The following is a 25148-nucleotide window of genomic DNA, read 5'->3' as shown; positions in this document are numbered from 1 at the left end:
TAGAGGTTATGGTCACATTACCAAAGACAATATCTCTATCATAACTCCAATACCCCAATCTCCGTTTTAATCACAACAGAATATAACATCCAGTCTTTGCTTAACATCATAGTCTTTAGCTTTCTCTAAACAACCAATCATACCAACACCTTCAAACACATTTGAAAAAATACTGATTATACCTAGATTTGGTCTTCCTCCAAATAACTAATTCCCATTATTTTCTTTTTTTTGTTTTTTTTTTGCCACTGTCTCCCGCGTTTGCGAGGTAGCGCAAGGTAGCGCAAGGAAACATCATATAGTAACAAATAATGCAGAATTCTTAGCCAGAGATCTCAAATGCATTCCTATTCCTTATCTATACCACCTTAAGGTATTGTCTTTACCATAATAAAAGGTTCTCACTGTGGTATCCTATTCATGAATTTCTTTTTTTTACCTTTTCCACCTTCCTGACTCAACAATCAAATCAAAGTAAACCTTGTAATATCTCATAACCTACTTAATTACACATTTACTTAAACGAGAAACAACAATACTCTTTAAAGTAATAACATTTACATCCACACTGATTAATCTTTCTCCTCTTAATAAATTCTTTCAGAGATCCATCACTCCGCTGGTGTTTCAAATGAAAAGCATCTCAGTCCAACTTCCTTTAGCCACACACCATTTCCACATCTAACCACTAACTTGAGAGAAAGATAAGAGAGAGTGTGTGTGCGTGTGTGTGTGTGTGAATACCTGCTTAAAAAAGAAGTGACACAATGTGGGTGAGTAGGAAATATGGAAAGCAGACATTAATGGATTACAATCTAATTGACACGCCCACTAGACCACTAGAGTATCCCCTCTACCAGTAGCTTGTTAAGGATGAGACACAGGAGTTCACCAGTTCGGAGACTTTTGTCATGACAACCTGCTTAAGGGAGTTCCTGGAGGGAATGGTCATAACTGATATAGATATTGTGCAAAAGATAGACTCTTGGATATGAGTGCTAAAATGGGCAGCAAGTGAGATGTTTGAACATCATTTGATGGAGGTGAGGATGAAAATTTGTTTAGCTTTGAAACAAAGAGAAAAATATGTGGGTGAGAAGAGCTTGGTGAAAAGAGGCTCATGTGAAGATATGCCAAGAGAGATTGAGTGTAGAATGGCAAAAGGTGAGAATAAATGAAACTATGGAAGTGGATGAGGAATGGGGGGTATCTTGGGAAGCAGTGCTGACATATGCAAAAGGAGTGTGTGGCATAAGTAAGGTGAAAGGTGGGCACGTAAGGAAGGAAAGTGAGCAGTGGGATGACAATGCTAAATTTCCAGTGAAAGAGAAAGGAAAGGCGTATTGGCATTATTTACAGGACAGGGGAAGGAGTGCTAGTGATTGGGATATGTACAAGAAAAAGTGGCAAGATATCATAGAGATAAACAAGATCAAAAATGGGAACATCGGTGAAAGGGACAAATGGGGAAGTGGTAACAAACAGAGATGATGTAAAGAAGAGATGGATTGAGTGTTTTGAAGGACTGGTAAATGCATTTGATGACAGGGTAGCAGAAGTGGAGTATTTAGGAGGAGAAGGTATGAAACTCTATCTTCTCATCACCTCATCTACCCCTTTTACCACTTCATCATTTGCCTGCTTTGCTAATGTTTTCATTTGCCCTCTTGTTTTTCAGACATTATCAACCTCCCTCCATAACATTCTCTTGTCCCCCTGAAGTTTGCTGATACTCATTCACCCTATTCACCACATCTTCCACTTCTGTTCCTCATTCTTACATTACCTGATATTGACACGACATAAATCTCAGTTTCATATTATCCTCTCCAAATAATACTATAACAGGTATTAAAATCTTGTCAGTAGAAGACCATACGAAACTCCAAACTGACATGAACAATATCTTGCACTGGGCAACTGAAGACAGCTTTCTGTTAAGTAAGGATGAGTTCCAACTTCTCATCCAAGGAGAAAAAGAAGAAATTAAGAACAACAGAATACTGGATGGACCCAAGCACTGTCATATCATGATTGAACTGTATCATTACCTATTAGATGGTAATTACATAGTTCAATCATGGTGTGACAGTGCCTATGTCTATCCAGTATTCAGTATTGTTTTAAATGCAGAATACTGAACTGACACAGGTGCTACCACACCATGATAGGTATTTACAACATTCATTCAAGATATGAGAGTACTGCACTCATGTCTGTCTTGTTTTCTGTACTGCTCTTAATTTCTTCATTTTCTCCATAATGAAGGAGTTGCAACTCACCTATAATGAATAGTATGCTATCTTTGCTTGCCCACTGAAAATATGCTTTTCAATTGGGAAAAGTTCTAATTCCTCCACTACAGGGAACATGAAATTCAGAACAGTACAGAAAGATCATGGAGTCATGATGTCTGATGACCTCACCTTCACTGAATAAAACAAAGCAACAGTTGCCTCTTCAAAAAAATATGGTAGGATGGATCTACTAGACCTTCAAGATGAGAGAAAAAGCCAGTGATGAGTCTTCATTGCATTAGTACTCTCACAAACAGAATACTGCTGTGGACTAACATCACCTTACCAGGGGAGCAGAATTGCACAGCTAGAAAGTGTTCCAAGATCCTTCACTCTCTGATGCCTGTTCCCTTCAAGAACTCCCTTTTGGGAGGAAGCCACAGCAAAAATCTCTACTTACCCCTGTTCTTTCATGCCTGCCTCACATACAACAATCCATTAAAATCAACTACAGTCATTGATGCTGTACTTTGTAGAATGCAGAAGGGAGAAGTACATCTTTATTTGCACTGGAAAATTCCTTGAAGGCATGGTCCCTTACCAACGATCAGAAATTATCTCAACTGGTAGAACAGGCTTCGAAGACTCAGTAAAATGTTACCTCTAAAGTCAGGAGGTGTGAGAAGCACAGATAGAGAAAAATACCTTGAGCATTCTGGTCTCAAGGCAATTCAGTATGTTGCCTGTGGACATCAGAAATCCTGTGGGGTGCAAGGTGGAGAAATTTAAGGTTGCCATGGATAGGTAATTGCAAGGTGTAATAGACCAACTAGGTTGTGGTGGCTACATGGGCTTGCAGCCCTTAGCTTCAAATAGCCTAGCCTGGTAGATCAACATACCAACTCAGCAGCTTGGATCCAGTCATAGATATTAGAGAAGACCTCCAAAACCTACATTAGGTAAATGCCAGGAAAAAACAAAATGAGATATAATTAATACTTGTTAAGATTCTGTCATACATTCTGGCTGTATTCATAACACCTGTCTGATGGTGTATCCCATTTCGATAAAATTCACCTAAAATGTTTTTCTATTGTTTTCCTTTAAAATCTCTTTCTGGCATTCATGGATTCTCGGGAAAGAAAAAAGAAAGTTACAAACACTCATCTGTGAAGAGTATCAATCACTATGAGATCTCACTGAATGTGCCCCCTCCCACACCCTATCACTCATTTTCGCTACCATGGTTCCATTCGCCGCCAAGTCTACTCCCAGCTATCTAAAACACTTCACTTCCTCTAATTATTCTCCATTCAAACTTACATCCCAACTTACTTGTACCTCAACCCTGCTGAACCTTAATAATCCTGCTTTCATTCACATTCACTATCAACTTTCTCCTTTCACACACTTTTCCAAACTCAGTCAAGAACTTCTGCAGTTTCTCACTCAAATCAGCCACCAATGCTGTATCATCAGCGAACAACAACAGACTCACTTCCAAGGCCCTCTCATCCCCAAAAGACTGCAAACTTCCCCCTCTCTCCAAAATTCTTACATTTTCTCCCTAACCTCCCCATCCATAAACAAATCAAACAACCATGGGATATCACATCCTACTTGTACACATGCCTTACATCCCTGACAAAAACTTTTCAATACTTCTGGCAGCTTACCTCTCACACCATATACTCTTAAGACCTTCCACAAAGCATCTCTAACAACCCTATCATATGCCTTCTCCAGATCCATAAATGCTAAATACAAATAATCTGTTTTTCTAAGTATTTCTCACGTAAATTCTTCAAATCAAACACCTGATCCACACATTCTCTACCACTTCTGAAACCACACTCCTCCTCCCCAATCTGATGCTCTGTACATGCCTTCACCTCTCTGTCAATACTCTCTCATACAATTTTCCTGTAATACTCAACAACCTTATGCCTTTGTAGTTTGAACACTCACCTTCATCCCCTTTGCCTTTGTACAATGGCACTATCCATGCATGCATTCCTCCAATCCACAGGCACTTCACCAAGATCCATACATACACCGAATATCCTTACCAACCAATCAACAACACAGTCACCCCTTTTCTTAATAAATTCAAATGCAATACCATTCAAACTGCCTGCCTTGCTGGATTTCTTCTGCAAAGCTTTCACCACCTCTTCTCTCTTAACCAAACCATTTTCCCTGACCCTCTCACTTCATACACCACCCTGTCCAGAGCATTCTACATCTGCCACTCTATCATCAAACATATTCAACAAACCTTCAAAATACTCACTCCATCTCCGCCGTGCTTCATCACCACCTGTTATCACTTCCCCCTTGTGCCCTTCACTGATGTTTCCATTTGTTCTCTTGTCTTATGCACATTATTTACCTCCTTCCGAAACATCTTTTTATTTTCCCTAAAGTTTAATATTCTCCCATCCCAACCCTCATTAGCCCTTTTTCAACCATTATACATTCCTCTAACCTCCTGCTGCTTTCTTTTATACATCTCCCAGTCATTTGCACTCCTTCCTAGGAAGTATCGTCCAAACCTCTCTTTTTTTCTCTTTCACTAATGACTTTATTTCTTCATCCCACTAACCGCTACACTTTCAAATCTGCCCACCCTCCACCTTTCCCATGCCACACACATCTTTTGCACATGCCATCATTGCTTCCATAAATACATCCCATTCCTCATACACTCCCCTCACATCATTTGCTCTCACCTTTTGCCATTCTGCACTCAATCTCTCCTCGTACTTCCTCATACAAGTCTCCTTTCCAAGCTCAATTACTCTCACTACTCTCATCTCCCCAACATATTCTCTTCTCTACTGAAAACCTCTACAAATCTTCATCTTTCCCTCTACAAGATAGTGATCAGAGATCCCACCAGCTGCCCCTCTCAGCACATTAACATCCAAAAGGAACAATGGAGCGAAAAAGATTTTGAATGATCAGAGCCTGAACATAGAGGAGGGTGAGAGGCTTGCAAGGAATAGACTGGACTGGAACAATGTGGTATACCAGGTCAACGTGCTGTCAATGGATCGAACCAGGGCATGTGAAACGTCTGGGGTAAAAAATGAAAAGGTCTGGGAGGCCTGGATGTGGATAGGGAGCTGTGGTTTCGGTGCATTACACATGACAGCTAAGGACTGAAAGTGAACGAATGAGGCCTTTTTTGTCTGTTTTCCTGGCACTACCTCACTTAAGCAGGGGCTAGTGATGCTGTTTCCTATGGGGTGGGTTAGTGCCAGAATGGATGAAGGCAAGTAAGTATGAATATGTACATATGTATATATGTATGTCTGTGCATGTATATGTATATGTTGATATGTGTATGTATGAATATATATATATATTTTTTTTTTTTTTTTTTTTTTTTTTTATACTTTGTCGCTGTCTCCCGCGTTTGCGAGGTAGCGCAAGGAAACAGACGAAAGAAATGGCCCAACCCCCCCCCCATACACATGTACATACCAACGTCCAGACACGCAAAATATACATACCTACACAGCTTTTCCATGGTTTACCCCAGACGCTTCACATGCCTGCTTCAATCCACTGACAGCAACGTCAACCCCTGTATACCACATGACTCCAATTCACTCTATTTCTTGCCCTCCTTTCACCCTCCTGCATGTTCAGGCCCCGATCACACAAAATCTTTTTCACTCCATCTTTCCACCTCCAATTTGGTCTCCCTCTTCTCCTCGTTCCCTCCACCTCCGACACATATATCCTCTTGGTCAATCTCTCCTCACTCATTCTCTCCATGTGCCCAAACCATTTCAAAACACCCTCTTCTGCTCTCTCGACCACGCTCTTTTTATTTCCACACATCTCTCTTACCCTTACGTTACTTACTCGATCAAACCACCTCACACCACACATTGTCCTCAAACATCTCATTTCCAGCACATCCATCCTCCTGCGCACATCTCTATCCATAGCCCACGCCTCGCAACCATACAGCATTGTTGGAACCACTATTCCCTCAAACATACCCATTTTTGCTTTCCGAGATAATGTTCTCGACTTCCACACATTTTTCAAGGCTCCCAAAATTTTCGCCCCCTCCCCCACCCTATGATCCACTTCCGCTTCCATGGTTCCATCCGCTGACAGATCCACTCCCAGATATCTAAAACACTTCACTTCCTCCAGTTTTTCTCCATTCAAACTCACCTCCCAATTGACTTGACCCTCACCCCTACTGTACCTAATAACCTTGCTCTTATTCACATTTACTCTCAACTTTCTTCTTCCACACACTTTACCAAACTCAGTCACCAGCTTCTGCAGTTTCTCACATGAATCAGCCACCAGCGCTGTATCATCAGCGAACAACAATTGACTCACTTCCCAAGCTCTCTCATCCCCAACAGACTTCATACTTGCCCCTCTTTCCAGGACTCTTGCATTTACCTCCTTTACAACCCCATCCATAAACAAATTAAACAACCATGGAGACATCACACACATATATATGTTGGGGATGAGAGAGCTTGAGAAGTGAGTCAGTTGTTGTTCGCTGATGATACAGCGCTGGTGGCTGATTCATGTGAGAAACTGCAGAAGCTGGTGACTGAGTTTGGTAAAGTGTGTGGAAGAAGAAAGTTAAGAGTAAATGTGAATAAGAGCAAGGTTATTAGGTACAGTAGGGTTGAGGGTCAAGTCAATTGGGAGGTGAGTTTGAATGGAGAAAAACTGGAGGAAGTGAAGTGTTTTAGATATCTGGGAGTGGATCTGGCAGCGGATGGAACCATGGAAGCGGAAGTGGATCATAGGGTGGGGGAGGGGGCGAAAATTCTGGGGGCCTTGAAGAATGTGTGGAAGTCGAGAACATTATCTCGGAAAGCAAAAATGGCTATGTTTGAAGGAACAGTGGTTCCAACAATGTTGTATGGTTGCGAGGCGTGGGCTATGGATAGAGTTGTGCACAGGAGGATGGATGTGCTGGAAATGAGATGTTTGAGGACAATGTGTGGTGTGAGGTGGTTTGATCGAGTGAGTAACGTAAGGGTAAGAGAGATGTGTGGAAATAAAAAGAGCGTGGTTGAGAGAGCAGAAGAGGGTGTTTTGAAGTGGTTTGGGCACATGGAGAGAATGAGTGAGGAAAGATTGACCAAGGGGATATACGTGTCGGAGGTGGAGGGAACGAGGAGAAGAGGGAGACCAAATTGGAGGTGGAAAGATGGAGTGAAAAAGATTTTGTGTGATCGGGGCCTGAACATGCAGGAGGGTGAATGGAGGGCAAGGAATAGAGTGAATTGGAGCGATGTGGTATACCGGGGTTGACGTGCTGTCAGTGGATTGAATCAAGGCATGTGAAGCGTCTGGGGTAAACCATGGAAAGCTGTGTAGGTATGTATATTTGCGTGTGTGGACGTATGTATATACATGTGTATGGGAGGGGGTTGGGCCATTTCTTTCGTCTGTTTCCTTGCCCTACCTCGCAAACGCGGGAGACAGCGACAAAGCAAAAAAAAAAAAATATATATATATGTGCGTAAATAAGAGCAAGGTTATTAGGTACAGTAGGGTTGAGGTCAAGTCAATTGGGAGGTAAGTTTGAATGGAGAAAAACTGGAGGAAGTAAAGTGTTTTAGATATCTGGGAGTGGATTTGGCAGCGGAGCATTGAAGAATGTGTGGAAGTTGAGAACATTATCTCGGAAAGCAAAAATGGGTATGTTTGAAGGAATAGTGGTTCCAACAATGTTGTATGGTTGCGAGGCGTGGGCTATGGATAGAGTTGTGCGCAGGAGGGTGGATGTGCTGGAAATGAGATGTTTGAGGACAATGTGTGGTGTGAGGTGGTTTGATCAAGTAAGTAATGTAAGGGTAAGAGAGATGTATGGAAATAAAAAGAGCATGGTTGAGAGAGCAGAAGAGGGTGTTTTGAAATGGTTTGGGCACATGGAGAGAATGAGTGAGGAAAGATTGACCAAGAGGATATATGTGTTGGAGGTGGAGGGAACGAGGAGAAGTGGGAGACCAAATTGGAGGTGGAAAGATGGAGTGAAAAAGATTTTGAGTGATCGGGGCCTGAACATGCAGGAGCGTGAAAGGCGGGCAAGGAATAGAGTGAATTGGATTGATGTGGTATACCGGGGTTGAAGTGCTGTCAGTGGATTAAATCAAGGCATGTGAAGCGTCTGGGGTAAACCATGGAAAGTTGTGTGGGGCCTGGATGTGGAAAGGGAGCTGTGGTTTCGGGCATTATTGCATGACAGCTGGAGACTGAGTGTGAACGAATGGGGCCTTTGTTGTCTTTTCCTAGCGCTACCTCGCACACATGAGGGGGGAGGGGGATGGTATTCCATGTGTGGCGAGGTGGCGATGGGAATGAATAAAGGCAGACAGTGTGAACTGTGTGCATGGGTATATATGTATGTGTCTGTGTGTGTATATATATGTGTACATTGAGATGTATAGGTATGTATATTTGCGTGTGTGGACGTGTGTGTATATACATGTGTATGGGGGTGGGTTGGGCCATTTCTTTCTTCTGTTTCCTTGCGCTACCTCGCAAATGCGGGAGACAGCGACAAAGCAAAATAAAATTAAAAAAAATGTGCGTGTATGGGCATTTAAGTATACATATGCGTATATGAGTGGATGGGTCATTCTTCATCTGTTTCCTGGTGCTTGCTGCAGGAAACAGCAACTAAGTATAATAAATAATACTTCAATTCTTTTACACAATAACTTTTCCCACACTCATGAGGTAGCATAAAAAAACATAATGGCTTCATTTACAGACATTCATTATCATGATGTCATGAATAATGAAATGAAACAAGATCATGGTCAAGCCCACTGACAGCAATTCTCAGAGTGTAAACCATATCATTCCAATTCATTTTATCCCATGCACACCTCTCGTCTCCCTAAATTCTTAGACTTAATAACCCAAAGCCTCTTTCACTCCATCCTTTCATCTCCTTTTTGATCTTTTCTTCCCCACTGAGCATCTGTGTGGTGTTAGAAGACTTTGCCTGAAAGTGACAATGTGACAAGTGGCAATGAAGTCTTCCTCAGTAAGGCCACATCACTGTTAGTGGGTGGAGAAGGGCATGGTGCCACTGAGGAACCCTCACCCCAAAATGCCCATGCCATCCCATCAGTACACACAGAAGATCCTTGAACCTGCAGGAACCCCATAGAGAGTCCTGGCATGGCATACCTAATTACATATGAAATGAGTTAGTACTAAAGAAATTTGGGAAAAGAGGATTAATACGTGCACATGCACATGCTTACAGACACTTGCTTTGAGCATGTCAACAAACCTATGATGACAAGATCAAAATCACTGTTACTGGAAAAATTAACAAACTGAACTCATAACCGTTTATACTCACAACACAAGCAGATTGGGTACCGATGGGTTTTGATTGGCCTTTACCAGCCCCCTCAGGAGACCGTGGAGCAGCTATTGCAAGAGGATGTGGAGAGCTGTTACGGCTCAGCCTCTTGCTTTTCCGTACTCCTTCTCCTGGTGGACGGACTTCACTTAAGGAATCGCTGGAATCAGAGTTGTGACCCTCAAATCCTAGATCATCTAACCTTCGTTTACTAACACTGTGACGCCTTCTCCCTAAATGGCGAATGGCACTGTCATTTGAGAGAGGATCTCTGACAGAATGACTTAAGAATTCTGTTTTCAACAAGCTTTCCTGAGTTGAAGTGTTCCCTATCTCAGACTTTGCATCACATCTTGAGGGAAGAGGAACATTTTCCATTCTATTATCCATAACAGCAACATCTTCAACAGCCACAAGCTTGGATTTGTCACAAGACTGCTGAGCAGCTGTACTTTCACGTCCATTTTCTTCAACACTAATAGTAGCACCTTCTTCTGGAAGCACTTCATCAGCCCCAGGTGTAGCTGAATACTCTAAGAGGGGATCAGCAGCAACACTGAGCATGTTAGATGAATACTGGGACAAATATGCAAGCTTTTCCTGTGTAGGTTTAGCATAAACATCCTGCTGAACACTATCATCCATTAATTCATAAGTAACAGGACTAACTGCTGCTGAGCCTTTTAGAGTTCTATTTACATTCACAGATTCATCCTTATGTGACCCAGTGTTTGCTACATCAGCTGAAGATGACCCTTCAACAACAGAAACATTATCTGTTGGCTCTACATGTAAAGTCTTTCCAACAAAAACGGTTTCATTAGATATGTCCATATTACTACTTCCTTCAAATGAAACTATACCAGAAATTGTATCCTGAAAAGCAGTATCTTCTCTTGTACCTGCCACAGTCTCAGCTGATTCCTTACAAACAGCAATTTCTAAGGATTTCTCATGCACAGTAAAGTTCATGGATGATTTTTCTTCAGAGAATTCCTCCATTATCTTCCCATCTGCTACTTTATCTTCATTGAACATTGCACTAACATATTCATTACAATCTTTGCCTAGAGTAGCCCCATCAATTGTATTATTACCTGTAACACCTACGGGAGCTTGCTCTTCATCTAAGTCAATTCCATTACTTGATTCTCCATCTGCAGGCATATCTTCCTCTGCTTCTCCTAAATCTTGAACAGGATTTGTTGAAGCATTCTCCGTCCTTAAATCATCCAATTGTTCATCTTCAGCTTCACCATCTGCATTAGATGCTTCCATACTGTCCATGTCAATATCATCATTGTCTGCTCCTTCTGAGAGACCATCCTCTATACCATCCTGATCTCTAAATGAAAGCTGCTCTGAAGGAACATCTTGGGATGAGGAATCCATTGATTCTATGTCAATTTCTTCTGAAACAACTGAATCTGTTTCTAGTGTAGCATCAAAACTAGGCCTTCCAATACTTAACTTTCCTTTTCCTTTCTTCTTCTTTGTGCTAAACGAGTAACTAAGTCCTTTGAAATGCTTCTTCTTTTTCTTACGTGTTTTAGTTAAACCGGTTTCTATTTCTTCCTTCTTTCCTCTACTTGGGTAAGCTTTGGTTACTGCTACAGTTTCTTGTTTTTTTAATACTTCTGGACCTGCTTTCTGTTTTCCTCTCTTACTAGAGAGGGGAGGATCCTGACTACCATCCCGAGGGAGTGAAAGGCGCTGTGATCGTTTAGGTTCTGACTGAGATGGTACATCACTTCTTAAAGGTGTTATACTACGTCGTTGCCTACCACCCAACTCTGTTTCTGAAACTCCTTCTCTGTCTACCTCATTCTTCCCCCTGCCCCTCCTTCCTACTCCACCTACTGGTGAATTACTTACTAAAGAGTTTCCACCTTCTTCATTTAGAACCCTTCCTCTTCCACGACCTTTTCCAGCACCAGGAGTTGTAATGGTGCTTAAAGGCTCCTCTGACTTCTCCCTCTCAGCCTTCTGTTTCCCACGTCCCTTGTTATCACTAAGAGGTTCATCTTTGATAACACCCTTTCCTCTTACTTTTCCACGTCCAACGGGAGTAGATGACTCATTTTCACCAAAACCTTTCCCTCTTCCTCGACCTTTACCGACACTTGAAGGTGTAGGTGATTCTATGCTAGTGTTTTGATAGTCTTCCTCAGAACCTGTACGGACCTTACCACGGCCTTTGGAAGGCGTGATAGGAGATTCCGTTCCTGAATCGATTCCAATATCACCACCTTCCATTAGCAACTTACCTCTTCCCCTACCCTTTTTTTTCCCTCGATTACTTGGAATATTTCTCTCAATGGAGGGCATCTCTTCTGTTTTAGCTTCTACTTCTAAATTTTCAGAAATACTGGTGGTTTCTTCACTGGGATCTTTCTCACTGCCAGACTTCATATCTTGCCCACTTCTCCTCGTTCGTCCCGCTGTGGGAGAGGGACTGGGTGCATGAGGGTTTTCAAGATTTTCTTTTCTAACTTTTTTTAGGGCACTAGTAATGGGATTATTAGAAAGTGTGGATACTACAGATACTGATGTCTGCTGTGAAAGTGATGATTCATTTGTTTTATCTGCTGAATCTAATACTTCACTTTTTCGCTTTCGTGTAAGCCTTGGCAACCGTGGGTTTTTCTTTGAATCTAAGGGTACCGACCCTTCAGGAATATTTGCTGAGTTAAACTGACGAGACATCATCTCTAATAATTTATTCTTCTGGTCTCCATTTTGTGCTGTAACCTCCATGTTCTCTACTTTGTTCTTAACTTCCTCAGGAGTATCGCATGCAATTTCCTCCCCAACACTTGAATCATTTATTTCCTCAGTGGACTCTTCACTCTTTTAGTTTCCCCACCTTGGCAATTGTCTTCCTTATCATCAACTAACTGTTCATCTTTTAATGAAGTATCTGTATCTACTTTGTGGTCAAGTGGAGGTGTATCCTTAAACTGTGGTACTTTTTCAGCTCTTGTATCATCAGATGATTTGCCTGAATCCTTTTTCCCAGCTTTAGCTAATTCTTTTGCTCCGCCTTGAACACAACTTTTCCCACGTAACCATCCTTTTCCCCTGACCCACCTGGAAGACAAAAAATACAACATGCATCAAACATTTGGATAATAAAAAAGCATAAGTTCCTATTGCATCAAAGGTTAATTAATTAACACATAACATTAATTTTAAATTCAAGAATGACCAACTCAAAACATTCCATTACATGTGAAATGCTAGTTTACCAGCTCAAAACTTTTCTTAAAATTTGAAAAATAATTGGATATGTATATTCCCTTCCGAAACCTCGTAGAAGGCGACTAAAGGGGACAGGGAATGGGAGAATAGAAACCCTCCCCTCCTTGTATTTTAACTTTCTAAAAGGGGAAGAAGAAGAGGGAGTCATGTGGGGAGTGCCCATCCTCCTCAAAGGCTCAGATTGGGGTGTCTAAATGTGTGTGGAGGTAACCAAGATGAGAAAATAGGAGAGATAGGTAGTATGTTTCTGGAAAGGAACCTGGATGTTTTGGCTCTGAGTGATACAAAGCTCAAGGGTAAAGGGGAAGAGCGGTAAGTAATGTCTTGGGAGTAAAGTCAGGGGTTGGTACGAGGACAAGAGCAAAGGAAGGAGTACCACTACTCCTGAAGCAGTTGTGGGAGTATGCGATAGAGTGTAAGAAAGTAAACTCAAGATTGATATGAGTAAAACTAAAAGTGGATGGAGAGAGATGGGTGATTTTTGTGCCTATGCATCTGGTCATGAGAAGAAAGATCATGAGAAGCAAGTGTTTTGGGAGCAGCTGACTGAGTGTGCTAACAGCTTTGATGCACGGGACCTGGTTATAGTGGTGGGTGATTTGAATGCAAAGGTGAGTAATGTGGCAGTTGAGGGTACAATTGGTTTACATGGGGTGTTCAGTGATGTAAATGGAAATGGTGAAGAGCTTGTAGATTTGTGTGCTGAAAAAGAACTGGTGATTGGGAATACATGTATTATAAAGAGAGTTAGATATACATAAGTATGTAAGAAAGCATTATTGGATTACATGTTAAGTGATAGGCGTGCAAAAGAGAGACTTTTGGATGTTAAAGTGCTGAGAGGGGCAACTGGAGGGATGTCTGATCATTATCTTGTGGAGGCGAAGGTGAAGATATGTAGAGGATTTCAGAAAGGAAAGTGGTGAGAGTAAGTGAGCTTGGAAAGGAGACTTGTGTGAGGAAGTACCAGGAGAGATTGAGTGCAGAATGGAAAAAGGTGAAAGTAAATGACATAAGGGGAGTGGGGGAGGAATGGGATGTATTTAGGGAAGCAATGATGGCTTGTGCAAAAGATGCCTGTGGCATGAGAAGGTTGGGAGGTGGACAGACTAGAAAGGGTTGTGAGTGGTGGGATGAAAAAGCAAGATTGCTAGTGAAACAGAAGATAGAGGCATTTGGGTGATTTTTGCAGGGAAATAGTGCAAATAACCGGGAGACGTATAAAAGAAAGAGGCAAGAGGTCAAGAGAAAGGTGCAAGAGGTGAAAAAGAGGGCAAATGAGAGTTGGGGTGAGAGAGTATCATTAAATTTTAGGGAGAATAAAAAGATGTTTTGGAAGGAGGTTAATAAAGTGTGTAAGACAAGAGAAAAAATGTATGTCGGTGATGGGAGCAAATGGGGAGGTAATAACAAGTAGTAGTGACGTGAGAGGGAGATGGAGTGAGTATTTTGAAGGTTTGTTGAATGTGTTTGATGATAGAGTGGCAGATATAAGGTGTTTTGGTCGAGGTGGTGTGAGAGATGAGAGGGGTCAGGGAGAATGATTTGGTAAACAAAGAAGAGGTAGTGAAAGCTTTGCGGAAGATGAAAGCCGGCAAGGCAGCAGGTTTGGATGGTACTGCCATGGAATATATTAAAAAAAGGGCATGACTGTGTTGTGAATTGGTTGGCGAGGATTGGTGGAATGCATGAAGAGTACCATTGTACAAAGGCAAAAGGAATAAAGGTGAGTGTTTAAATCACAGAGGTATAAGTTTGTTGAGTATTCCTTTGAAATTATGGAAGGGTATTGATTGAGAGGGTCAAAGCATGTTCAGAGCATTAGATTGGGGAAGAGCAGCATGGTTTCATAAGTGGTAGAGGATGTGTGGATCAGGTGTTTGCTTTGAAGAATGTGAGAAATACTTAGAAAAACAGATGGATTTGTATGTAGCATCTATGGGTCTGGAGAAGGAATATGAGTCGATAGAGGCGCTTTGTGGAAGGAATCATGAGTTTATGGTGTGGGAGGTAAGTTGCTACAAGCAGTGAAAAGTTTTTATCAAGGATGTAAGGTATGTGTACGAATAGGAAGAAAGGAAAGTGAATGGTTCCCAGTGAATGTCGGTTTGCAGCAGGGGTGCATGATGTCTTCATGGTTGTTTAATCTGTTTATGGATGAGGTTGTTAGGGTGTTGAATACAAGAGTTTTGGAGAGAGGGGCAAGTATGTAGTCCGTTGTCGATGAGAGGACTTGGGAAGAATCAGTTGTTGTTCGCTGATGATACAGCACTGGTGGCTGATTCATGTGAGAAATGCAGAAGTTGGTGACTGAGTTTGGTAAAGTATGTGAAAGAAGAAAGCTGAGAGTAAATGTGAATAAGAGTAGGGTTGAGGGACAAGTCAATTGGGAGGTAAGTTTGAAAGGAGAAAAACTGGAGGAAGTGAAGTGTTTTAGATATCTGGCAGTGGATGGAACCATGGAAACGGAAGTGAGTCACAGGGTGGGGGAGGGGGCAAAGGTTCTGGGAGCATTGAAGAACGTGTGGAAGGCAAGAACGCTATCTCGGAGAGCAAAAATGGGTATGTTTGAAGGAATAGTGGTTTCAACATAATCATATGGTTGTGAGGTATGGGCTATAGATAGGGTTGTGCGGAGGAGAGTGAATGTGTTGGAAATGAGATGTTTGAGGACAACATGTGATGTGAGTTGGTTTGATCGAGTAAGTAATGAAAGAGTAAGAGAGATAAGTGATAAGAAAAAGAGTGTGGTTGAGAAAGCAAAAGAGGGTGTACTGAAATGGTTTGGTTACATGGAAAGAATGAGTGAGGAAAGATTGACAAAGAGGATATATGTGTCTGAGGTGGAGGGAACGAGGAGAAATGGGAGACCAAATTGGAGGTGGAAGGATGGAGGGAAAAAGATTTTGAGCGATCGGGGCCTGAACATACAGGAGGGTGAAAGGAGTGCAAGGAATAAAGTAAACTGGAATGATGTGGTATACTGGGGTTGAAGTGCTGTCAATGAATTGAACCAGCTTCTGCAGTTTCTCACATGAATCAGCTACCAGTGCTGTATCATCAGCGAACAATAACTGACTCACTTCCCAAGTTCTCTCATCCACAACAGACTGCATAATTGCCCCTCTTTCCAAAACTCTTGCATTCACCTCCCTAACAACCCCATCTATAAACAAATTAAACAACCATGGAGACATCACACATCCTGCCACAAACCTACATTCACTGAGAACCAATCACTTTCCTCTCTTCCTACACGTACACATGCCTTACATCCTAAATAAAAACTTTTCAATGCTTCTAACAACTAGCCTCCAACACCATACATTCTTAATACCTTCCACAGAGCATCTCTATCAACTCTATCATATGCCTTCTCCAGAGCCATAAATGCTACATACAAATCCATTTGCTTTTCTAAGTATTTCTCACATACATTCCTCAAAGCAAACACCTGATCCACACATCTTCTCCCACTTCTGAAACCACACTGCTCTTCCCCAATCTGATGCTCTCTACATGCCTTCACCCTCACAATCAATACCCTCCCACATAATTTTCCAGGAATACTCAACAAACTTATACCTCTGTAATGTGAGCATTCACTTTTACCCCCTTTGCCTTTGTACAATGGCACTATGCAAGCATTCCGCCAATCCTCAGGCATCTCACCATGAGTCATACATACATTAAATAACCTTACCAACCAGTCAACAATACAGTCACCCCCTTTTTTAATAAATTCCATTGCAATACCATCCAAACCCGCTGTCTTGCCTGCTTTCATCTTCCGCAAAGCTTTTACTACCTCTTTTCTGTTTACCAATATCATTTTCCCTAACCCTCTCACTTTGCACACCACCTCGACCAAAACACTCTATATCTGCCACTCTCTCATCAAACACATTCAACAAACCTTCAAAATACTCACTCCATTACTTGTTATCACCTCCCCATTAGCCCCCTTCACTGAAGTTCCCATTTGTTACCTTGTCTTATGCACTTTATTTACCTCCTTCCAAAACATCTTTTTATCCTCCCTAAAATTTAATGATACTCTCTCACCCCAACTCTCATTTGCTGTCTTTTTCACCTCTTGCACCTTTCTCTTGACCTCCTGCCTCTTTCTTTTATACATCTCCCACTCATTTGCATTATTTCCCAACAAAAATCGTCCAAATGCCAGTCTCTTCTCTTTCACTAATAATCTTACTTCTTCATCCCACCACTCACTACCCTTTCTAATCTGCCCACATCCCACTCTTCTCATGCCACAAGCATCTTTTGTGCAAGCCATCACTGCTTCCCTAAATACATCCCATTCCTCCCTCACTCCCCTTACGTCCTTTGTTCTTACCTTTTTCCATTCTGTACTCAGTCTCTCCTGGTACTCCCTCACACAAGTCTCCTTCCCAAGCTCACTTACTCTCACCACTCTCTTCACCCCAACATTCTTCTTTTCTGAAAACCTCTACAAATCTTCACCTTCGCCTCCACAAGATAATGATCAGACATCCTTCCGGTTGCACCTCTCCGCACATCAACATCCAAAAGTCTCTCTTTCGCGTGCCTATCAATTAACACGTAATCCAATAACACTTTCTGGCCATCTCTCCTACTTACATACGTTTTTTTTTTTTTTTTTTTATATATACTTTGTCGCTGTCTCCCGCGTCTGCGAGGTAGCGCAAGGAAACAGACGAAAGAAATGGCCCAACCCCCCCCCCCATACACATGTACATACACATGTCCACACACGTGTATACATACCTACACAGCTTTCCATGGTCCACCCCAGACGCCTCACATGCCTTGATTCACTCCACTGACAGCACGTCAACCCCTGTATACCACATCGCTCCAATTCACTCTATTCCTTGCCCTCCTTACACCCTCCTGCATGTTCAGGCCCCGATCACACAAAATCTTTTTCACTCCATCTTTCCACCTCCAATTTGGTCTCCCTCTTCTCCTCGTTCCCTCCACCTCCGACACATATATCCTCTTGGTCAATCTTTCCTCACTCATTCTCTCCATGTGCCCAAACCATTTCAAAACACCCTCTTCTGCTCTCTCAACCACGCTCTTTTTATTTCCACACATCTCTCTTACCCTTACGTTACTTACTCGATCAAACCACCTCACACCACACATTGTCCTCAAACATCTCATTTCCAGCACATCCATCCTCCTGCGCACAACTCTATCCATAGCCCACGCCTCGCAACCATACAACATTGTTGGAACCACTATTCCTTCAAACATACCCATTTTTGCTTTCCGAGATAATGTTCTCGACTTCCACACATTTTTCAAGGCTCCCAAAATTTTCGCCCCCTCCCCCACCCTATGATCCACTTCCGCTTCCATGGTTCCATCCGCTGACAGATCCACTCCCAGATATCTAAAACACTTCACTTCCTCCAGTTTTTCTCCATTCAAACTTACCTCCCAATTGACTTACATACGTATACTTATGTATATATCTCTTTTTAAACCAGGCATTCCCAATCACCAGTCCTTTTTCAGCACATAAATCTACAAGCTCCTCACCATTTCCATTTACAACACTGAACACCCCATGTACACCAATTATTCCCTCAACTGCCACATTACTCACCTTTGCGTTCAAATCACCCATCACTATAACCCGGTCTTGTGCATCAAAACTACTAACACACTCGCTCAGCTGCTCCCAAAACACTTGCCTCTCATGATCTTTCTTCTCATGCCCAGGTGCATTTGCACCAATGATCACCCATCTCTCGCCATCCACTTTCAGTTTTACCCATATCAATCTAGAATTTACTTTCTTACACTCTATCACATACTCCCACAACTCCTGTTTCAGGAGTAGTGCTACTCCTTCCCTTGCTCTTGTCCTCTCACTAACCTCTGACTTCACTTCCAAGACATTCCCAAACCACTGTTCCCCTTTACCCTTGAGCTTCGTTTCACTCTGAGCCAAAACATCCAGGTTCCTTTCCTCATACATACTACCTATCGCTACTTTTTTCTCATCTTAGTTACATCCACACACATTTAGACACCCCAATCTGAGCCTTCGAGGAGGATGAGCACTCCCCATGTGACTCCTTCTTCTGTTTCCCCTTTTAGAAAGTTAAAATACAAGGAAGGGAGGGTTTCCAGCCCCCCACTCCCATCCCCTTTAGTCACCTTCTATGGCACGTGAGGAATGCGTGGGAAGTATTCTTTCTCCCCTATCACCAGGAATGCTGTATTATTATTATATACTACTGCAATACTACTTTAATCCCTACAACTCCCCATCGATGGGGCCCATACACTTAAAAGCTTTGCAAAGGGACAAGAAAAACTACCATACAACACAGGGAAAAGGAAATACCTCTTGGCAAGAGGAGGGAGGGAAAGCACAACAGAACTCATATACCAGAGTTGGTCACTTAAAAAACCAATACCTTGAGACACCAGCTAAAACACTAAAAGGTAAAATCTACAAATAAAACATGTCAATTAGCACCAGGGTCACCAAATACATAACAATGGTAAAACTTAGTTGTCCATAAATTATGGAAAAGGGAATAACAATCAGATGAAAGAAAAACTGGAAGACAGTAATAAAACAAAAAAGTTCTGTATATAAAGTATATGGACAATAAAATGACTAAGCCAAAAGCTTCAAAGACTAAGAGGGTATTCAGAAGTTTCCACACAACAAAATATGAGGGCTAGAATGAACCTGACTCATACATTCCAAGAATATGTCTCGGCCCACAAGGCAGATTGTAAATAAGAGACAAAGTTTTTGGTGGCAGAGGTAAATTATATGCCACCATTATATTCTGTCTCAATTTTCTACCAATTCTGTTGGTGCTGTCTATTCGAAAATTAATGAATATGTAAAAAATGTTATATGGTTGCAAGGCATGGGCTATAGATAGAGTTGTGCGGAGGAGGATGGATGTGCTGCAAATGAGATGTTTGAGGACAGTATGTAGTGTGAGTTGGTTTGATCAAGTAAGTAATGAAAGGGTAAGAGAGATGTGTGGTAATAAAAAGAGTGTGGTTGAGAGAGCAGAAGAGGGTGTGTTGAAATGGTTTGGTCACATGGAGAGAATGAGTGAGGAAAGATTGACAAAGAGGATATACGTGTCGGAGGTGGAGGGAACGAGGAGGAGTGGGAGACCAACCTGGAGGAGGAAAGATGGAGTGAAAAAGATTTTGAGTGATTGGGGCCTGAACATGCAGGTGGGTGAAAGGCTTGAATTGGAACGATGTGGTATACTGGGGTTGACGTGCTGTGAATGGATTGAACCAGGGCATGTGAAGAGTTTAGGGTAAACCATGGAAAGTTTTGTGGGGCCTGGATGTGGAATGGGAGCTGTGGTTTCAGTGCATTATACATGACAGATAGAGACTGAGTGTGAACAAATGTGGCCTTTGATTTTTCCTAGCACTACCTCGTGCACATGCAGGGGGAGGGGGTTGTCATTTCATGTGTGGCGGGGTGGCGATGGGAATGAATAAGGGCAGACAGTATGAATTATGTACATGTGTATATATGTATATGTCTGTGTGTGTATATATATGTATACGTTGAGATGTATAGGTATGTATATGTGCGTGTGTGGACATGTATGTTTATACATGTGTATGTGGGTGGGTTGGGCCATTCTTTCGTCTGTTTCCTTGTGCTACCTCACTAATGCGGGAGACAGTGACAAAGTATAATAGAATAGAATAGATGTAAAAAATTCATATATCTTTCTCCAAAACAACTGTGACACAAAATAATACCCAACTTCTCTTCAGCATAGGTTATAATATCACTCAGAAGAAAATGACACACTCACAAGAGTGAAAACAATATAAACATTACAATTCTAAGCTGTTTCAAAATTTCCAAAATTCACCTGAACCAAACACATGATGTCGGGATTAGCCCAGCCCATGTTTCACATTTAAGTATGAAGCCAGTAAAAATTCATTTTCAGCTACAGTGCTCTGAGAGTGAAGACAAGCTAAATCAAATAACATAAATATTACAGCCTATTATCTCACTTATCTTTGAAATCAAAAATAGTCCCAAGTATGGCAAATACAATTAAGCATTAATTGGGATGCAAGCAGTGAAATATACTGTAGGTATCTTCTGAAACTACTCAAACTATCAGTGGTACCAAAAGCAAAGAAATAAGGTATTCAACTCTTAACTGAATCCTTACCTTCCTCTACCCTTTCCCTTTTTGCTTCTACTGTGTCCCCGGCTATTGCTTCCCGGCTCATTTCCACCAATCAATTTTCGATGGCTTCCTAAGGATGAACCTGATGATTAGATACAGTTCTATTTTGTAACTTGTTCATAATGAATGAAAAAAAATCATATTTATTCACAATACATATTTGCCATTGAAACCCTATTCTATGTATTTCTTACATACTAATTTCAAATGGGCTTCAAGAAATATGAGTGTATCAGTAATGTCTGAACAGATGAAGTGTACTAGCATCACGAATGAGGAGTGTTGAAGCACTACCCTGAGGTATCTTATTTACTCTTTCTAAAAACTCATATTTTGTCATATTGCAATGAAGCTACATACTAGGTTTACTACATTCTGAATGTACAAAATACACATACATAATACTTTTCATGTACAAAATACATATATCTCCATTACATATACAACAGTAGCATCTTCTAACTTCTTCCCTTCAAACTCCTATCCTCAGCCTCTTAACATCTTTCTTTATTACTTTTTTCATTCAAGTTTTGACCTTGATAAAAATTTCTGTTTACATCTAAAGTCCCTGTTTTAGATATCTGGGAGTGGATTTAACAGCAAATGGAACCAAGAAAGCTAAAGTGAATCATAGGGTGGGAGAAGGAGGGCAATGAGGAATGTGTGGAAATAGAGAATGCTATCTCAAGAGACCAAAAATGGGTATGTTTGAAGGAATAGTAGTTCCAACATTGTTATATGAGTTGTGAGGCATGGGCTATACATAGGGTTGTATGGGGGAGAGCGGATGTGTTGGAAATGAAATGTTTGAGGACAATATGTAGTGTGAGGCAGTTTGATCGAGTAAGCAACGAAAGGGTAAGAGAGATGTGGGGTAATAAAAAGAGTGTGGATGATAGAGCAGAAGAGGGTGTACTGAAATGGTTTGGTCACATGCAGAGAATGAGTGAGGAAAGATTGAAAAAGGATATATGTGTCAGAAGTGGAGGGAACAAGGAGAAGTGGGAGACAAAATTGGAGGTGGAAGGATGGAGTGAGAAAGATTTTGTGAGATCGAGGCCTGAACGTACAGGAGGGTGAAAGGCATGCAAAGGAAAAGAGTGAATTGGAACGAAGTGGTATACCGGGGTCGACGTGCTGTCAATGGATTGAACCTGGGCATGTGAAGTGTCTGAGGTAAACCATGGAAAGTTTTGTGGGGCCTGGATGTGGAAAGGGAGCTGTGATTTCTGTGCATTACACATGACAGATAGAGACTGAGTGTGAACGAATGTGGCCTTTGTTGTCTCCTCCTAGCACTACCTCGCGCGCACGCTCGGGAGAGTGCCATTTCATGTGTGGCAGGGTGGCAATGACAATGGATGAAGGTGGGAAGTATGAATAAGTACATATATATCTTTTTTTTTTTTTTTGTCGGTCTCCCGTGTTTGCGAGGTAGCGCAAGGAAACAGACAAAAGAAATGGCCCAACCCACCCCCATACACATGTATATACATACGTCCACACACGCAAATATACATACCTACACAGCTTTCCATGGTTTACCCCAGACGCTTCACATGCATTGATTCAATCCACTGACAGCACGTCAACCCCGGTATACCACATCGATCCAATTCACTCTATTCCTTGCCCTCATTTCACCCTCCTGCATGTTCAGGCCCCGATCACACAAAATCTTTTTCACTCCATCTTTCCACCTCCAATTTGGTCTCCCTCTTCTCCTCGTTCCCTCCACCTCCGACACATACATCCTCTTAGTCAATCTCTCCTCACTCATTCTCTCCATGTGCCCAAACCATTTCAAAACACCCTCTTCTGCTCTCTCAACCACGCTCTTTTTATTTCCACACATCTCTCTTACCCTTACGTTACTTACTCGATCAAACCACCTCACACCACACATTGTCCTCAAACATCTCATTTCCAGCACATCCATCCTCCTGCGCACAACTCTATCCATAGCCCATGCCTCGCAACCATACAACATTGTTCGAACCACTATTCCTTCAAACATACCCATTTTTGCTTTCCGAGATAATGTTCTCGACTTCCACACATTCTTCAAGGCTCCCAGAATTTTCGCCCCCTCCCCCACCCTATGATCCACTTCCGCTTCCATGGTTCCATCCGCTGCCAGATCCACTCCCAGATATCTAAAACACTTCACTTCCTCCAGTTTTTCTCCATTCAAACTCACCTCCCAATTGACTTGACCCTCAACCCTACTGTACCTAATAACCTTGCTCTTATTCACATTTACTCTTAACTTTCTTCTTTCACACACTTTACCAAACTCAGTCACCAGCTTCTGCAGTTTCTCACATGAATCAGCCACCAGCGCTGTATCATCAGCGAACAACAACTGACTCACTTCCCAAGCTCTCTCATCCCCAACAGACTTCATACTTGCCCCTCTTTCCAAAACTCTTGCATTCACCTCCCTAACAACCCAATCCATAAACAAATTAAACAACCATGGAGACATCACACACCCCTGCCGCAAATCTACATTCACTGAGAACCAATCACTTTCCTCTCTTCCTACACGTACACATGCCTTACATCCTCGATAAAAACTTTTCACTGCTTCTAACAACTTGCCTCCCACAACATATATTCTTAATACCTTCCACAGAGCATCTCTATCAACTCTATCATATGCCTTCTCCAGATCCATAAATGCTACATACAAATCCATTTGCTTTTCTAAGTATTTCTCACATACATTCTTCAAAGCAAACACCTGACCCACACATCCTCTACCACTTCTGAAACCACACTGCTCTTCCCCAATCTGATGCTCTGTACATGCCTTCACCATCTCAATCAATACCCTCCCATATAATTTACCAGGAATACTCAACAAACTTATACCTCTGTAATTTGAGCACTCACTCTTATCCCCTTTGCCTTTGTACAATGGCACTATGCACGCATTCCGCCAATTCTCAGGCACCTCACCATGAGTCATACATACATTAAATAACCTTACCAACCAGTCAACAATACAGTCACCCCCTTTTTTAATAAATTCCACTGCAATACCATCCAAACCTGCTGCCTTTGCCGGCTTCCATCTTCCGCAAAGCTTTTACTACCTCTTCTCTGTTTACCAAATCATTTTCCCTAACCCTCTCACTTTGCACACCACCTCGACCAAAACACCCTATATCTGCCACTCTATCATCAAACACATTCAACAAACCTTCAAAATACTCACTCCATCTCCTTCTCACATCACCACTACTTGTTATCACCTCCCCATTTGCGCCCTTCACTGAAGTTCCCATTTGCTCCCTTGTCTTACGCACTTTATTTACCTCCTTCCAAAACATCTTTTTATTCTCCCTAAAATTTAATGATACTCTCTCACCCCAACTCTCATTTGCCCTTTTTTTCACCTCTTGCACCTTTCTCTTGACCTCCTGTCTCTTTCTTTTATACATCTCCCACTCAATTGCATTTTTTCCCTGCAAAAATCGTCCAAATGCCTCTCTCTTCTCTTTCACTAATACTCTTACTTCTTCATCCCACCACTCACTACCCTTTCTAATCAACCCACCTCCCACTCTTCTCATGCCACAAGCATCTTTTGCGCAATCCATCACTGATTCCCTAAATACATCCCATTCCTCCCCCACTCCCCTTACTTCCATTGTTCTCACCTTTTTCCATTCTGTACTCAGTCTCTCCTGGTACTTCCTCACACAAGTCTCCTTCCCAAGCTCACTTACTCTCACCACCCTCTTCACCCCAACATTCACTCTTCTTTTCTGAAAACCCATACAAATCTTCACCTTAGCCTCCACAAGATAATGATCAGACATCCCTCCAGTTGCACCTCTCAGCACATTAACATCCAAAAGTCTCTCTTTCGCGCGTCTGTCAATTAACACGTAATCCAATAACGCTCTCTGGCCATCTCTCATACTTACATAAGTATACTTATGTATATCTCGCTTTTTAAACCAGGTATTCCCAATCATCAGTCCTTTTTCAGCACATAAATCTACAAGCTCTTCACCATTTCCATTTACAACA

The 25148-nt window shown here is 41.9% G+C and overlaps 1 protein-coding gene across 5 annotated transcripts in view; it reads right to left on the bottom strand.

Annotated features, from left to right (window-relative positions):
* The window catches only part of G9a (histone-lysine N-methyltransferase G9a), a 188644-nt gene that overhangs the window by 122571 nt on the left and 40925 nt on the right, over positions 1–25148 (bottom strand). For 3 of the 5 annotated variants that reach the window (XM_071686979.1, XM_071686983.1, XM_071686981.1), the window contains exons 3-4: positions 21087–21186; positions 9616–12708 (exon numbers count right to left, since the gene is read on the bottom strand). In XM_071686979.1, coding sequence (XP_071543080.1) covers positions 9616–12375 — 2760 coding nt within the window. In that variant the 5' untranslated portion in view covers positions 12376–12708; positions 21087–21186. The remainder of the gene's footprint in view (positions 1–9615; positions 12709–21086; positions 21187–25148) is intronic. The other 2 variants (XM_071686980.1, XM_071686982.1) reach the window with 1 other exon arrangement.

This window comes from Panulirus ornatus, chromosome 43 (assembly GCF_036320965.1).
Source record: "Panulirus ornatus isolate Po-2019 chromosome 43, ASM3632096v1, whole genome shotgun sequence".
NCBI classification, from domain to species: Eukaryota; Metazoa; Arthropoda; class Malacostraca; order Decapoda; family Palinuridae; genus Panulirus; species Panulirus ornatus.
Note: the sequence above shows the minus strand (reverse complement) of the source record. Positions and strands in the feature narration are given on the sequence as shown.